Here is a 17,924-nt window from a genome sequence, read left to right as displayed (position 1 = left end):
AGCGGGTCAGCCTCAGACAGAAATGAAGCATAGCGATAATTCTCCCAGAAGACTCGCAATTCAGCCTCTTTCACAATCAGCTAATTGACTTCAGCCACGTACACAATCCTAAACACATGGCACCGTTAATCACCGCAAACCAATCAGATGCAGGCATGCCCTTTAAAAGCTGGGATGTCTCACTAACCTCTCATTGTTGTTCAGATCCCCGCCTGACGCTCCCTCCGCCACCAGTTGGTCCTTGTCTGCAGTGGGGAATGGGCTTCGGCCTGTTTCCTCCATCGGCAAGACTCAAGATCATCTCATCTCATCTCCACAACAGGGACTGATGCCAAATCAAATTTAGTCACAATCACTTTTGTATAAATCACTTTCTTTAACCCATTGAGTCTTCTGGAAGAACTGATCAAAGGCCACACAGGACCACATATTGTGGTGTCAGTGAATCACAAAGAATGAATTTGCATGATCCGGAGCCAAAGTGTGTGGTGTCTGAGTTCTTCTTCGTAGTTAAATGCTGAAGATGAAACATGGTGAGATTCAGAAACACACATCTTCCAGTTGTAAGTGAAGTTTTTATTACCAGTGCTATTTACATAGAAACAATACAGCTTCATTCCCTTTCTACTTTAAATGTGCACATACGAACGACACACACACAAGCACCCTCACACACGCATACACACACACACACACACAAGCACCCTCACGTGCATCACAAGTGCACAACCACTCACATTTGTATCCAAGGAAAACTCAGCACGTCAGAAATAAAACACATTCTTTCTGGATTTTTATACAACATGGAAATGAAACACACAGTGCATCTCAAAATAAGCCCCGACTGACTGTGGATGTGTGTGACAGGAGACAGACCTGAGAGAGTGAAGGCTAAATAAAACTGTCATAAGGAATTATGGGAAAGTTTTCATTCAAGATTGACAAAGTGTCTCTTTTCAGAAGCAGATTTGTAAGGGGGGGGGTCTCAGAGGCCGATTCTCCAATCAGGAGTCCTTGGCCCTGAAAACACTATTTTATTTTGTCATTATGTATTTGAAAAAAAATAAAATAAAAGAATTTAACCTCTGCAGTGCAATGACGCTCGTGCACACGCGCAGCCCGACTCGGCTGCTCGGTAGCCCATTTTATTAAACCGTATGCCTTGGAAACGCGGCCGCTAGGTGGCAACGAGAGCTTGAGAGGCGAGCGCGGAAATGTCACAGATGTTGTCTGCCCCCTCTTTTGTTTCCTCTCCTTTAGAGGAAGGAGACCTCAGCTGTTCAAGGAGATTCTCCATTATGGGTTCAGTGTTCTTTTGAAAATCATTTCCATTAAAACATGTTTTTTTTAAAAGGGATAGTAACAAAAGGAAGGTCAGACCAAGCCTTGTGCAGAGCGCAGCTATCAGGGCCGCCTGCACGGGTGTGAGGTTGGCGTGCACGTGGGGCGGAGAGAGAGAGAGAGAGAGAGAACAAGTGTTTGTATAATTGTCTCTGTCTTTTCAATAATGCTTTTGACAGCGTTCTTCTAAGCTTTTGTGTGTTCGGGGAGTTACAGCACGGGATGCGTGCAGCTGAGGTGCACGTGTGTGCACAATGTTTCAGATCATTTTTGACTGAACAGACTCCCCCCCCCCACCCCCTTTTTTGTTGTCCTGATATATGTGAGCATTAAAGCATGTATTAAAACCTTGGGGGTTTATTTGTATTGTATTGTTCCGATTACACTGAAGATAAAGAAGTGACGCATGAATGAAGACAGGTGGAAAGCAAACAATTTGAAAGCTAATATTGCTTTAAAGCAATGTTTAAAAACTGTGGTGAGGCTTTGAGGAAATTAAACAGGTCCCCTTTGGCATTTCGCTCTAACGTGTTCCAAGAGCATTAGAAGATACCTTTGCTAACATCAAGGGGAAGGCAAAGGAGCAGTTTTGCTGGATGGAAAGTCAACAATGTTTTTAAATTGTTTGAGTCCGGTGGAAGGAGATGATCAATCCCATTTGTCACCTCCTCCATAAACAAGATTCCATTTCAGCACCATCATCAGATGGGTTTAGGAAGTCCTCCACTTACATTTCATTGGTGCTTCCCACTCTTTAAAGTGGGTTTTCCAATCCACCTCCTGAATTGGTTGGGGCCAGCACAGCCTAGGAATGGTCTCTGTGGGTCCACCTCTACCAGGCTGTGGTTTCTCCCATCTCTTGGCCTTGGTGTGACATGGGAGCACTGTAGCTGGAGTTACTAGCCAAGGAGAAAGGAGGGCTAGGTCCACCTCCGTATGCTTCCCCTGGAACAGGCTGCAAGGAGCTGGGTAAGCCCGGCTCTGGACTTGGGGTTTCTGCGTGAGAGATCATGTCCGTGAACCTTTGGTCATCTGAAGGGTGGTGGCCTGATCCCTCCATAGCTCCGGGTCCAGAGCCGAGGATGTACGGGGACTCGGCTGGAGACTGGGCCTGTGAGGATGGGGGGCCGTGGGGGAAGAAGTCGTAGTTACTGCCTGGTCCGTAATAGTCACCCTGGTATTCTGCAGGAGTACAGAAGAATTCATACAGTTACACCTTTTATTACAAATATACATAAAAACGTGGAGCTCATTTAAACAATGACATTTGCACTTTTCCACGCAGCTCTCACAGTCCAACTCCATCCCTACCTAAGTGGTGAAATTGATCATAACCAATTTGTGCCCAAGCAGTCTCCTGCAGCCTCATTTGAGTGTATAAACAAGTCCATACCTCTCCACCTCAGTTCTCCCACCTTCCACACACTACATTCATCTCCCTCACTCATTCGGCTCGCAGCTGTGCGTGCCCCTCCGCGGCTTCCCCGCGAGATTTCATTCTCGCTCTGGATGAGGAATTCCAAAATGAGATTCCCGTCTCCTTTCAGCCCATCCACACGGCTTGTGCTCAGCAACACTACTGCCACTCACGTCACTCTCCATCATTCCTCCTCCTCCTATCTGCTTGTATTTCTCCCTCCCAATCAGTTTTCCTTTTTAGTTCCAATTCATATTCTCCTGTCTCACTTGTAGGGCTCCAACATCTGAGATAACATCTTTCCAAGATTGCAGCAGCATCTCATTAGCTGTAATTTCAGCTCCCGTTGCTGCTTCAAATTGATCCACAATTACACAGCTGGAATAACTGATCAGACTTGAGTTAACCAGAGGCAGTGACCAGGTTTGCCACTTCCATATTGTTATGAACTGTTTATATCAGCCGAGCTTTTATGTGCGTCTGTTTTGTGGCATCACAAGACTAAAGAAATGTACCAAGAGGTAGCTGTATGAGCTGTGCATGACCAGACTAACCCAATCTGACAAAACACAATGAACTCTTTACACCGTGTTCCATCACATGCATCCCTTTGTGTGGGCCTCCATGGGTGTTGAGTCAGAAATGCCTGGTCAGATGGTCTTAATTGTTAAGTCTTTATTCATTGTAAGAAATGAAATTCCATGTTTAGTTAAATTGGCTGTTTAAATGAAAAGCAGAATATGCAATTAATTGCAAAAACTTGGTACAATTAGTTATACATTCTGTATATTTTGTTACAACCTGTTATCATTAATTATGTGTTCTGTAACAGTTGTTACATTTTGCAACAACTTGTTACAATTAATTGTATATTCTTTCCAGTTAAAACACTTAATTTATTTGAGACCAGTTGACATTATTAGATTCAGTAAACAGCATATCATTTATTAGAACACAGATGCTAACAAAATATTTTGACAGAAACAAAAGTGTTACAGTGATGACCGTTAAGACAGTCAAACCTTTCAGACCAAGGACCACTTAACTAATCAAACAAATCTTGCAGCCCACTTAACTCTGTAAATAACCAAAAATAATAGGTCTGCATACTACTCCAACAGTATAATACAAATTACAACCTAAATGCACAGCTGTATTAGCATCACAAAATAGGCCATTCAAATTCAAATTTTTGGATTAACATACGAGTTGAGTTAATGTAAAAAATACATACATGATACTAGCTATCTGATTCTGGAATTGTTTTTAAATAGTTGGAGAAACACTTCTTAAGTTAGACTATAATATTAATTTAAAATGTGATATTTTACCAATATACTCACAGACCACTAGGGGTCATTCATTGACTGAGGATAGACAGCATATCTGGGGACTGAATTAGTCGGTGACCCCATGTTTCCCCAGGCATTTCCATTCATTTTCAGGAAAATATTTCATTGGTTTAAATATTTTCCAGAAATGAATGGAAATGCTTGCTTTGACCTGTGACTACAATGAAATTGCTGCCAGCTGGGGCATAGTAGCCACTCAGGCTACAAGCACATTTTGTGCTTGAATTAATCAATGACTGAGTGACTTTTTATCTGAGCCAAATTAAAAGTATTTTTCCTTACAAAATATACAACTGATTGTAACATCTTGTTACAGAATATATGACTATTTGTATCAACTAGCAACACGTTGTTACAAGTTGATATATAATATACGAGGTCTGTCAATAAAGTTATGGTCCTTTTTTATTTTTTCAAAAACTATATGGATTTCATTCATATGTTTTTACGTCAGACATGCTTGAACCCTCGTGCGCATACATGAGTTTTTCCATGCCTGTCGGTGACGTCATTTGCCTGTGAGCACTCCTTGTGGGAGGAGTTGTCCAGCCCCTCGTCGGAATTCCTTTGTCTGAGAAGAGAGACTGGCGCTTTGTTTCATCAAACTTTTTTCTAAACCTGTGAGACACATCGAAGTGGACACGGTTCGAAAAATTAAGATGGTTTTCAGTGAAAATTTTAACGGCTGATGAGAGATTTTGAGGTGACACTGTCGCTTTAAGGACTTCCCACGGAGCGAGACGTCGTGCAGCGCTCCCAGGCACCGTCGTCAGCCTGTTTCAAGCTGAAAACCTCCACATTTCAGGCTCTATTGATCCAGGACGTCGTGAGAGAACAGAGAAGTTTCAGAAGAAGTTGGTTTCAGCATTTTATCCGGATATTCCACTGTTAAAGGAGATTTTTTTAATGAAAGACGTGCGGACGGATTGCAGCGTCGGCTCGCAGCCGCCGCGACGCTCCGCCACAGGAAAAACACCTCTGTTGGAAGCCTTAAGGACAAGTTGGAACATGTCCAGCTGTTAAACAATTTCTCATATACTCACTCCACTGAAAGCCATCAAAAGCCGCTTGGATTTTACAAATGGTTATCAACACGGAGGTGTTTTTCCTGTGCCACCGCACTGCGCCGTCCGCATCCCAACGCGCGTACCTGTCCGCACGTCTTTCATTAAAACAAATCTCCTTTAACAGTGGAATATCCGGATAAAATGCTGAAACCAACTTCTTCTGAAACTTCTCTGTTCTCTCACGACGTCCTGGATCAATAGAGCCTGAAATGTGGAGGTTTTCAGCTTGAAACAGGCTGACGACGGTGCCTGAGAGCGCTGCACGACGTCTCGCTCCGTGGGAAGTCCTTAAAGTGACAGTATCACCTCAAAATCTCTCATCAGCCGTTAAAATTTTCACCGCAAACCAGCTTAATTTTTGGAACTGTGTCCACTTCGATGTGTCTCACAGGTTTAGAAAAAATTTTGATCAAACAAAGCGCCAGTCTCTCAGCAACTTCTCAGACAAAGGAATTCCGAGGAGGGCCTGGACGACTCCTCCCACAAGGAGTGCTCACAGGCGGATGACGTCACCGACAGGCGTGGAAAAACTCACGCATGCGCACGAGGGTTCAAGCACGTCTGACGTAAAAAACATATGAATGAAATCCATATAGTTTTTGAAAAAAATAAAAAGGACCGTTACTTTATTGACAGACCTCGTATAATTGTAACAAATTATTACAGAATGTATAATTGTAACAAAGTATTTTTCTTGGTAATGATCAGGAATTCAATACCTCACTGTATCTTAGCTGAGAAGGGTTTGTTCTAAAATTACTCAAGTTTCAATTTGATCCAATTAAATACTTTTCCTGAAAAATGATCGAACATACCATTTCAGTGTATTTAAAGAACAGATTATAGTGGCTTAGTGGTTAGCACTGTTGCTTCACTGCAAGAAGGTGGTGGGATCGCATCTGTGTGGAGTCATGCAGAATGAAAATGACTGCAAATGTTGGCAATGACATGACATCAAAATCAGGATGATACCAATAGAAAAGAGTGGGTTGGGTAAGGTAGTGGGTTTGCACAACAGGAAACATTTTCTATGATCACCTAACTGTACATGAGAATATGATCAAAGTTTTTTTTGGCACCCTTTCAGTGCACATATTCTCAAGAATATAATTCACACACTGATACAGCACTTAGAAAAAAAAATCTTTTGAAACGGCTTTAAAACATGCTTCCTCAGCACTGTCAAAAAAAAGTTATTCATGACTTAAACCAGTCATCAAAATTTCTCCAAGTAAAGGAAAATTCAAAAACATCCACTTCAAAGCCCTGAGCTTAAACTGACATATTAATGAACAAATCAAGTCCCAACGCATTGCTCACACAAAAAAATCTGTTGCACAAATTCGGTTTCAACAGGATTTTCTTCACTGACAGACATGACATTTTAGCATTTACATTTATATAAGATGTAACAGCTATGTTCACAATTATGTTGGTACAGCTATATTCACAATTATTTTACATGTTACGGCTATAGTCACCATTTTGTTAACTTATTACAGTTATATTTATATTATTTATTGTTGTGTATATTATTTATATACAGTTATATTTACCATTATGCTAAGTTGTCACAGTTACAGTATAGTCAACATTATGTTAGCTTGTTACAACTATATTTATCATTATGCTAACTTGTCACAGTTATAGTCACCATTGTTTACTCATCACAGTTATGTTGATAATCATGTTAGCTTGTTACAGCTATAGCCACAATTATGTTAACTTATTACAGTTATATTTATATTATTATTTATTGTTGTGTATATTATTTATATACAGTTATATTTACCATTATGCTAAGTTGTCACAGTTACAGTATAGTCAACATTATGTTAGCTTGTTACAACTATATTTATCATTATGCTAACTTGTCACAGTTATAGTCACCATTGTTTACTCATCACAGTTATGTTGATAATCATGTTAGCTTGTTACAGCTATAGCCACAATTATGTTAACTTATTACAGTTATATTTATATTATTATTTATTGTTGTGTATATTATTTATATACAGTTATATTTACCATTATGCTAAGTTGTCACAGTTACAGTATAGTCAACATTATGTTAGCTTGTTACAACTATATTTATCATTATGCTAACTTGTCACAGTTATAGTCACCATTGTTTACTCATCACAGTTATGTTGATAATCATGTTAGCTTGTTACAGCTATATTTATCATTATGCTAAGTTGTCACAGTTATAGGCACCATTATGTTTACTCATCACAGCTATGTTGATAATCATGTTAGCTTGTTACAGCTATAGCCACAATTATGTTAACTTGTTACAGTTATATTTATATTATTATTTATTGTTGTGTATATTATTTATATACAGTTATATTTATCATTATGCTAAGTTGTCACAGTTATAGGCACCATTATGTTTACTCATCACAGCTATGTTGATAATCATGTTAGCTTGTTACAGCTATAGCCACAATTATGTTACACTTTACAGCTATATTCACCATTATGTTAACTTGTCACAACTACATTGACAATTATGTTACATGTCACCTATGGTCACAGTTATGTTAGCATGTTAAAGCAATGTTCTTCCCTGCATGTCATGGCTATAGTCACATGTATGTTATGTTGTGCTATTTTCCAATTGCATTTATATTGTATGTTAGATGTATTTATATGTGTTAAATGTAATGGCTATATTTACATTTTTGCTTGCATGTTTGTCTGTTAAGTTCCATATGCTAGAGTGACATTTATACAGTTGTATGTAAAACATTGGGCACCCCCTAAGCATTTTCATGATTTTCCTTCATAAATCATTGGTTGTCTGGATCAGAAATTTCAGTTAAATATATCATATAGCGGATGAAAAGACAGAAGTGAAATGAAGTTTCTCATATTTACAGAAAGTGTGCAAAAATTATTTAAACAAAATTAGTCAGGTGCATAAATTTGGGCACCCTTGTCATTTTATTGATTTGAATACATTTAGCACTAATTATTGGAACACAAAATTGGTTTGGTAAGCTCACTGACCCTTGACCTCCTTACACAGGTGAATCCAATCATGAGAAAGGGTATTTAAGGTGGCCATTTGCAAATGTTCCCCTCTTTGCATCTCTTCTAATGAGTGGCAACATGGGAGCCTCTAAACAACTCTCAAATGACCTGAAAACAAAGATTATTCAACATCATGGTTTAGGGGAAGGATACAAAAAGCTATCTCAGAGATTTCAGCTGTCAGTTTACACTGTGAGGAACATAGTGAGGAAATGGAAGACCACAGGCACAGTACTAGTTAAAGCCCAAAGTGGCAGGCCAGGAAAAATCTTGGATAAGCTGAAGTGAAGGATGGTGAAGGAACAAGTACAACGTTCTGGAATGACCATCTCAGTCCCCAGACCTGAATATTCTTGAAAATCTGTGGTGTGATTTTAAGCGGTCTGTCCATGCTCGGAAACCAACAAACCTGAGATGTTTTGTAAAGAAGAATGGTCCATCATACCTTCAACCAGAATCCAGACTCTCATTGGAAGCTATAGGAAGCATTTAGAGGTTGTTATTTCTGTTACAGGGGCTGGTGGCCAAGTGGTTAATGCGCTTGGTTTCAGTTCAGAAGGTTCCGGGTTCAAATCCCACCCCTGCCACATTTCTCCATGTAATGTGGAGTTGCGTCAGGAAGGGCATCCGGCGTAAAATTTGTGCCAATTCAACATGCAGATCCACCTTGGATTTGCTGTGGCGACCCCAAGTGCAAACAAGGGAGCAGCCGAAGGGACTTACTAGAGGTGGTTATTTCTGCAAAAGGAGGATCTACAAAATATTGATGTATTTTTTCTGTTGGGGTGCACAAATTTATGCACCTGCCTAATTTTGTTTAAAGAATTATTGCATACTTTCTGTAAATTCTATAAACTTCATTTCACTTGATATATTTAACTGAAATTTCTGATCCAGACAATCAATCAATGATTTATAAAGGAAAATCGTGAAAATTACTAGGGGTGCCCAAACCTTTGCATACTACTGTATTTATGTCACGTTACAGCTATGTTCTTGTCTATATTACACTATAGTCACATTTATGTTGTGTGATGTAAATGCTATTTTTACATTTATCTTATATGTTACAGTAAAATTCATATTTGTTTTAAAAGTTTAATCACTTGCATTGTGGGGAAGCATGAACTTCAACATTGTGGCCAATGTAGCCATTTCTGTCTGCATGATCCAGCACATAGGTGTCCGAGTGCTGAAGACCCCTGTGGGCTGGAGAAGGCCGAGCAGACGCCCACATTTCACTTGGCTGCAGCAGATAGATGGTTATTTTAGAGATGTCAGTCTGTCGGCCTCAGTGTTTACAACAATCCAGGATCCAAGACGAGTCATGGATGCAGCAACATGCGGCAGCACGCTCTCAGACTAGACTTCACTTTAAATGTTACAGCTATCTTCACATTTACGTTCGTCTGTGTGTCTGTGAGCAAGTTCACTGTTTAATCAGATGTTTTTTGGGTGAGTTTTGGACAAGAAAACAGTAACAAAAGCTTCAAGCTCCAAATAGGGAAAACACAATTCCTTTTAAAGTGTCCTTCAGAGAAACAACCAGTTTCTTCACACTGGATGACATGATAATTTTCATGACACAGGATATCACCTTGGCTTCACTGCCCCCGCCACAATTAAACCGATCTGGAATATGATCAGAATTCTTTTAATACTGTCTTTAAAATTATTGATGAAATCAGTCCAGCGTCAGGCCGTCAGAACAGCACTAATGGTTATGTATATCATCTGGAATTCTCCTTTTGAAGTGACTCAGGGTGGTTCAAGGTCACGTGAGGCAGTTTGAGTTAGTCTGCTGCATTTTCACCCAAACATTGATAGGTCTGATAGGCACTAATATGAAGCCAGCCTGACGGCACAAACACCTCATAATCCTTTCAACATAAAGGCAAATACTGGCATCTTAGAACAATGAATGTTTTCAGGCCTGATCTTTGTGAAAGGCACAACATCCTTCACTACTCCACTTCACCATGAAACTGTGACGAGTGATGCAACAAGCAAATGTTACACCATTCACATCCACAGAAGTCTATACGGCCTTTGGAGTTGTCTGGATGTCTAGGTGGCTTCCCTTATGAGTCTTTTTTTTTTTTTTTTTTGCATGGACACACAAATTTGAGAACTGCCTGTTCCTGATAAATTTATCATACAGTACCAAACACTTTGTATTTCTTAATGATTGATATAAATGAAGGGGAAGAGACTATATATATATATATATGCACACGGACAGTAGTGTTCAGAATAATAGTAGTGTTATGTGACTAAAAAGATTAATCCAGGTTTTGAGTATATTTCTTATTGTTACATGGGAAACAAGGTACCAGTAGATTCAGTAGATTCTCACAAATCCAACAAGACCAAGCATTCATGATATGCACACTCTTAAGGCTATGAAATTGGGCTATTAGTAAAGTGAAGTGTGGTCTGAAAATGTCAGACAGCTGTCTCAGAGCAGTGGCTTGAATGTTTTGCACATGTCCAAAACAGTCATGGTGCATTTGAGGTGGGACACCCATAGAACAGCAGCCTATGTGCAGTCTGAGCACAATCCCACTGCAATCTAGATATTTGTACGCCATCATAACAGCATTCAGAACAATCCAAAACCCCAAAATGGATCAGACACGTCAGATCCTGCCGGCATGTCCTGTTTGTGCCACATATGTGCACCTTCACTGGATCCCTTCTAGGGAGCGCAAAGGAAATGTTGATTTGCAACATGTATATGGCACACATCCATCATGTGAACTGGATGTGAACATTGCGCAATCAAACCAAAAGCACCATCTCCCACTGCGAGTCAATGTGTCATTGTGTGCATCAGGGGCTCAGAGCGGCGCCTGCAAAGCAACTGCACGGGATGTCACCCCATAATACACACATTATAAAATCTTCACCATCTAACTCTGTCGGAGGAATGACGGCAGAATGTTTTGTCAGCCCATGACACCATAAATATACATGTAAACTCACCTCCAGTACAGCCCTAGGTGCATGTCACAGCGCAGGATGGACAACGTCAAGGGGCTGCAGCCTGTGGTGAAGTCCCTCTTGCCTGGCTGCGCCACCATGTCCTGCCAACATCGGCTCACAAATGCCTTGTCCACCACAGCATAAATATATCTCATGTCAGATGTCGTCCCGTGGTGCACGCCGACGATCCCACCGGACAGCGCGGTGCACATTTCCTCCGTGTGCTGAACACATCATTGTTGTTCATGTTGCGTCTGTGAGCACAGTGCTAACATTCCATCATATGTGGGACACACATGTTAATCTTGCCGGCGTAATGTCGTGCTCAGGGGTAAGTGCGTGTGAGGCAGAGAGTGAACAAGTGACTCAGTGAGTGAGTGGGTGAGTGACAGCACTCAAGCGCATCCTACCGGCAGACTGAGAGCTTTATTTATGATCTTGATGCTGTGACAGCAGTCTGTGTCTTCGTACTGTTGTCCAAAACGTTTGGGCTACGGTTGTGCAGGTGTGCATGACTCAGTCTGGACTGGATCCGCCCACATTCTTCATGGTTGTCCAGCAGTCATACACAGCTGTCCAACTGACTGTCTGTCTCTCCTGACTGCGTCTCGATTATTGACGTTTTGGCCTCAGTTCATGCACATTCGTACTACGTGTGACAGGGGTCTAAAGGATGTCAGTAGCTCTTTGTTTGTCAGTTCTTCTTAACCTTTTTGTCCTCATGCTGGATACCCTTTCTCTTTTATCCTACATACTAAAGCATGTAGCTCATGTGTGGCATGTGCTTTTCCCCATTTTTGTCGGTTATGAAGGCTCAATATTAGTTTAGCTGCACCCACCACTACAAATGAAGCACTGTTCACTAAATTAGTGAAACAGTAACTCCGGCACAGTGATTTCTCATACTGTCTCAATCCATTAACAACTTAAACCTCCCCAACAGGCTTCTTCATGCTTTCACACACACTACAAATTTACGCCTCCCTCAGATGCACATTGAACGTGTTACACTCTTTGTATTTCAGCACCACAATGATCTGAGATGGATGGCAGACAGGTTCACAGCAGCCCAGATGTTGCACTTGCATTTCTCTCACCATACGGCCTTCTCACTCTGAATATACAAAAACCGGAGAGCAAATCTCAAAAGCTGCCTCTTGGTGATGCTTTATAGTCTGCCACAACGGCATGCAGGTTTTTGGACATAAAGGTAATGATGCGACGACACAAACAGGCCTGTGCTTGCACGGGCGACCTTGAGGAAAAGGAACGAGAGATGTTGGTGTTGTTGACTGTGTGTGAGACAGAGGTGGGGGTTTGTGGTGTGAAAACTATAATTACACCCATGCATGCAGGCGCACACACACACACCCTTCTCAGCAGACACACAGGAGCATGAGCCCAGATACAGGCGAGCGGGACGGCCTGTGCCGCCGCCGCCGCACAAAAGCATGTGAAAAGGTACGTGCAAAGAAAGGACCAGAGATGAGCGTGAGGGATGAAGGTTTTGTGTCCTGCTTTCCCATCCCACTCAAGCCTTGTGTAGCGGCTGCACTCTGCGTTGTGTTGTTATGACTCCGCCCATTCGCTCCCCTCAGGACGCGAACTCACGATCTCCGGCATGGGAGTCGGACTCTCTAACCAGAAGGCTAAAACCCTAAAACCCTGGCCTTGTGACCAGAGAATCCTTTTTTGAGCTGTTGGGAGTGAGGTTTACTAACTACATCTGCACAGCGACACCTGCTGGCCTCCGTTACACTTGCAAATCCTGTTGTGTCCTCAGCGGCCACATGCATCAGGCTGGTGTGCAGAAGCTGCACGAGAACCTCACATCTCAGAGGATCTGACCGTAAACATGGCAGCTGTGTCTGATTTATTCCCTCAGCTCAAAGTAACGCTGCTGTGTTCATGCTACGACGCTATCTGATGCCTATCTGCTGTCGTCGTGAAATTTCCCTTGATCCACAGATGAAAAACAGAGGATCAGTCAAACAGTCCCGATATGTTCTGAGTTTTTGTTTTTTTCACACCTTCTGATAAGCTTTTTAAAAAACAAGGCATGTTGATTTAAAGCCGTCTTTACACCGGCTGAAGCGCAAACTACACAGATGATTAGATCAGAGTAAATTAAATGAACTGATCAGAGATTCATTTTGACAAATTATTTGTACAAAAAGAGTGCAACAACTAACCTGTAATCAGTAATCATTCACACACACCTTCACCATTTAACTCCTTGTGACCCCTGATGGTGTTTGTGATTATTCCAATAAACATCTTACTCAAATATCAAATCTTATTACCGTTGAAAATACAAGCAACACACGTGTTAGTTCATGTACAGCCCCTGAGCTGACTGTAGCCTCTAAATACGACATTCATATTTTGAAACAGATTCACATTCCTAAACTGTCCAGCAGGTGTCACTGTTCACTAGATGGCACACTGATTCCTAAACAATCTTCAGAATGTGACAGTAAGCAGCCGGGGGCCAGAGCAGGCGACATCGAAGGAAATTTGAAACTGCTGGCTAAGGCTAAGTGTAAATTTGGTAAGATTGTAATTCACGTCGGCAGTAATGACACCCGGTTACGCCAATCGGAGGTCACTAAAATTAACATTGAATCGGTGTGTAACATTGCAAAAACAATGTCGGACTCTGTTGTTTTCTCTGGGCCCCTCCCCAATCAGACCGGGAGTGACATGTTTAGCCGCATGTTCTCCTTGAATTGCTGGCTGTCTGAGTGGTGTCCAAAAAATGAGGTGGGCTTCATAGATAATTGGCAAAGCTTCTGGGGAAAACCTGGTCTTGTTAGGAGAGACGGCATCCATCCCACTTTGGATGGAGCAGCTCTCATTTCTAGAAATCTGGCCAATTTTCTTAAATCCTCCAAACTGTGACTATCCAGGGTTGGGACCAGGAAGCAGAGTTGTAGTCTTACACACCTCTCTGCAGCTTCTCTCCCCCTGCCATCCCCTCATTACCCCATCCCCGTAGAGACGGTGCCTGCTCCCAGACCACCAATAACCAGCAAAAATCTATTTAAGCATAAAAATTCAAAAAGAAAAAAATAATATAGCACCTTCAACTGCACCACAGACTAAAACAGTTAAATATGGTCTATTAAACATTAGGTCTCTCTCTTCTAAGTCCCTGTTAGTAAATGATATAATAATTGATCAACATATTGATTTATTCTGCCTTACAGAAACCTGGTTACAGCAGGATGAATATGTTAGTTTAAATGAGTCAACACCCCCGAGTCACTCTAACTGCCAGAACGCTCGTAGCACGGGCCGAAGTGGAGGATTAGCAGCAATCTTCCATTCCAGCTTATTAATTAATCAAAAACCCAGACAGAGCTTTAATTCATTTGAAAGCTTGTCTCTTAGTCTTGTCGATCCAAATTGGAAGTCCCAAAAACCAGTTTTATTTGTTGTTATCTATCGTCCACCTGGTCGGACCTTTTGTCTGACTTAGTGCTTAGCTCAGATAAGATAATTATAGTGGGCGATTTTAACATCCACACAGATGCTGAGAATGACAGCCTCAACACTGCATTTAATCTATTGTTAGACTTGATTGGCTTTGCTCAAAATGTAAATGAGTCCACCCACCACTTTAATTATATCTTAGATCTTGTTCTGACTTATGGTATGGAAATTGAAGACTTAACAGTATTCCCTGAAAACCCCCTTCTGTCTGATCATTTCTTAATAACATTTACATTTACTCTGATGGACTACCCAGCAGTGGGGAATAAGTTTCATTACAGTAGAAGTCTTTCAGAAAGCGCTGTAACTAGGTTTAAGGATATGATTCCTTCTTTATGTTCTCCAATGCCATATACCAACACAGGGCAGAGTAGCTACCTAAACTCTGAGTGAGATAGATTATCTCGTCAATAGTTTTATATCCTCATTGAGGACAACTTTGGATGCTGTAGCTCCTCTGAAAAAGAGAGCCTTAAATCAGAAGTGCCTGACTCCATGGTATAACTCACAAACTCGCAGCTTAAAGCAGCTAACCCGTAAGTTGGAGAGGAAATGGCGTCTCACTAATTTAGAAGATCTTCACTTAGCCTGGAAAAAGAGTCTATTGCTCTATAAAAAACAAAGCCCTCCGTAAAGCTAGGACATCTTACTACTCATCACTAATTGAAGAAAATAAGAACAACCCCAGGTTTCTTTTCAGCACTGTAGCCAGGCTGACAAAGAGTCAGAGCTCTATTGAGCCGAGTATTCCTTTAACTAGTAATGACTTCATGACTTTCTTTGCTAATAAAATTTTAACTATTAGAGAAAAAATTACTCATAACCATCCCAAAGACATATCGTTCTCTTTGGCTGCTTTCAGTGATGCCGGTATTTGGTTAGACTCTTTCTCTCCGATTGTTCTGTCTGAGTTATTTTCATTAGTTACTTCCTCCAAACCATCAACATGTCTTAGGTATTAAAGGCACTGCGCTGCGGTGGTTTGAATCATATTTATCTAATAGATTACAATTTGTTCATGTAAATGGGGAATATTCTTCACAGACTAAGGTTAATTATGGAGTTCCACAAGGTTCTGTGCTAGGACCAATTTTATTCACTTTATACACGCTTCCCTTAGGCAGTATTATTAGACAGCATTGCTTAAATTTTCATTGTTACGCAGATGATACCCAGCTTTATCTATCCATGAAGCCAGAGGACACACACCAATTAGCTAAACTGCAGGATTGTCTTACAGACATAAAGACATGGATGACCTCTAATTTCCTGCTTTTAAACTCAGATAAAACTGAAGTTATTGTACTTGGCCCCACAAATCTTAGAAACATGGTGTCTAACCAGATCCTTACTCTGGATGGCATTACCCTGACCTCTAGTAATACTGTGAGAAATCTAGGAGTCATTTTTGATCAGGATGTCATTCAATGCGCATATTAAACAAATATGTAGGACTGCTTTTTTGCATTTGCGCAATCTCTCTAAAATTAGAAAGGTCTTGTCTCAGAGTGATGCTGAAAAACTAATTCATGCATTTATTTCCTCTAGGCTGGACTATTGTAATTCATTATTATCAGGTTGTCCTAAAAGTTCCCTAAAAAGCCTTCAGTTAATTCAAAATGCTGCAGCTAGAGTACTGACAGGGACTAGAAGGAGAGAGCTTATCTCACCCATATTGGCCTCTCTTCATTGGCTTCCTGTTAATTCTAGAATAGAATTTAAAATTCTTCTTCTTACTTATAAGGTTTTGAATAATCAGGTCCCATCTTATCTTAGGGACCTCATAGTACCATATCACCCCAATAGAGCGCTTCGCTCTCAGACTGCAGGCTTACTTGTAGTTCCTAGGGTTTGTAAGAGTAGAATGGGAGGCAGAGCCTTCAGCTTTCAGGCTCCTCTCCTGTGGAACCAGCTCCCAATTCAGATCAGGGAGACAGACACCCTCTCTACTTTTAAGATTAGGCTTAAAACTTTCCTTTTTGCTAAAGCTTATAGTTAGGGCTGGATCAGGTGACCCTGAACCATCCCTTAGTTATGCTGCTATAGACAGACTGCTGGGGGGTTCCCATGATGCACTGTTTCTTTCTCTTTTTGCTCTGTATGCACCACTCTGCATTTAATCATTAGTGATTGATCTCTGCTCCCCTCCACAGCATGTCTTTTTCCTGGTTCTCTCCCTCAGCCCCAACCAGTCCCAGCAGAAGACTGCCCCTCCCTGAGCCTGGTTCTGCTGGAGGTTTCTTCCTGTTAAAAGGGAGATTTTCCTTCCCACTGTCACCAAGTGCTTGCTCACAGGGGGTCGTTTTGACCGTTGGGGTTTTTCTGTAATTATTGTATGGCCTTGCCTTACAATATAAAGCGCCTTGGAGCAACTGTTTGTTGTGATTTGGCGCTATATAAATGAAATTGATTTGATTTGAGCAAACTGAGAACTTGCATAATATTTTGGCACCATTTATCTTCGTGAAAGTCTGACTTAATCGGAAGAATTTATGTTATTTAAACTAAACTCTTTTTTTAAAGAATAATGCTCTGCTAAGTTCATATGCACACTACCAAACAGTAGGTGGTGTTATGCACTACCATGCATGTCAGTTGGAATCTGGCAGTTAACTACAACCCCAAATGCAAAACATTTAAATAAATATAAAACACAGTGATCTGTACATTCACTTTGTAAAGTTGCAACAGCTAGTAACGAGATCATTTAAAAAAACAAAACAATGATGTTGCTTCAAACAGGTGATTATAATCATGATTTGGTACAATCATTCTTTGAGGAGCAAAGATATGCATGAGAAAATGATGAAAATGTTTAAAAACAATGTTCCTTGCAGGAGGACTGGAAGGGATTTGCATATTTCTTCCTCTACAGCACATAATATCATGAAACAAGTCAAGGAATCTCAGTGCATAAAGAGCAAGGGTGCACGCCTAAGCTCCAGACCCGTAACCTCTAATCCATCAGAAGGTATTGCTTCAAGAACAGTCATTCATCAATAGCCGATATAACCATACAGACAAGGAATTACTTTGAGAAACCTCTGTAAAGCAACAAAGCCAAAAAGGACCATCCAGACTTATCAGCAACAAGTACAAAAGCCAGAGTCTGTCATGGGATGGAGTTGTGTCAGTGCCCTCGATAAGGTTAATTTACACTGCTGTGATGGCAGCATTAATGCAGAAAACTCCACTGAGATTTTAAAGCAATATATGCTACTTTAAGAT

At 41.0% G+C, this 17,924-nt stretch overlaps 1 protein-coding gene across 1 annotated transcript in view; it reads right to left on the bottom strand.

The window, feature by feature from the left end:
* Positions 1–1,692: 1,692 nt before the first annotated feature.
* The window catches only part of lhx5 (LIM homeobox 5), a 36,021-nt gene continuing 19,789 nt past the window's right edge, over positions 1,693–17,924 (bottom strand). Inside the window, exon 5 of the mRNA XM_034192672.1 lies at positions 1,693–2,523. Coding sequence (XP_034048563.1) covers positions 2,174–2,523 — 350 coding nt within the window. The 3' untranslated portion in view covers positions 1,693–2,173. The remainder of the gene's footprint in view (positions 2,524–17,924) is intronic.

Source organism: Thalassophryne amazonica, chromosome 17, assembly GCF_902500255.1.
Source record: "Thalassophryne amazonica chromosome 17, fThaAma1.1, whole genome shotgun sequence".
Lineage (NCBI taxonomy): Eukaryota > Metazoa > Chordata > Actinopteri > Batrachoidiformes > Batrachoididae > Thalassophryne > Thalassophryne amazonica.
The sequence above is the reverse complement of the archived record's forward strand: the minus strand, read 5'-3'. Positions and strand labels throughout refer to the sequence as shown.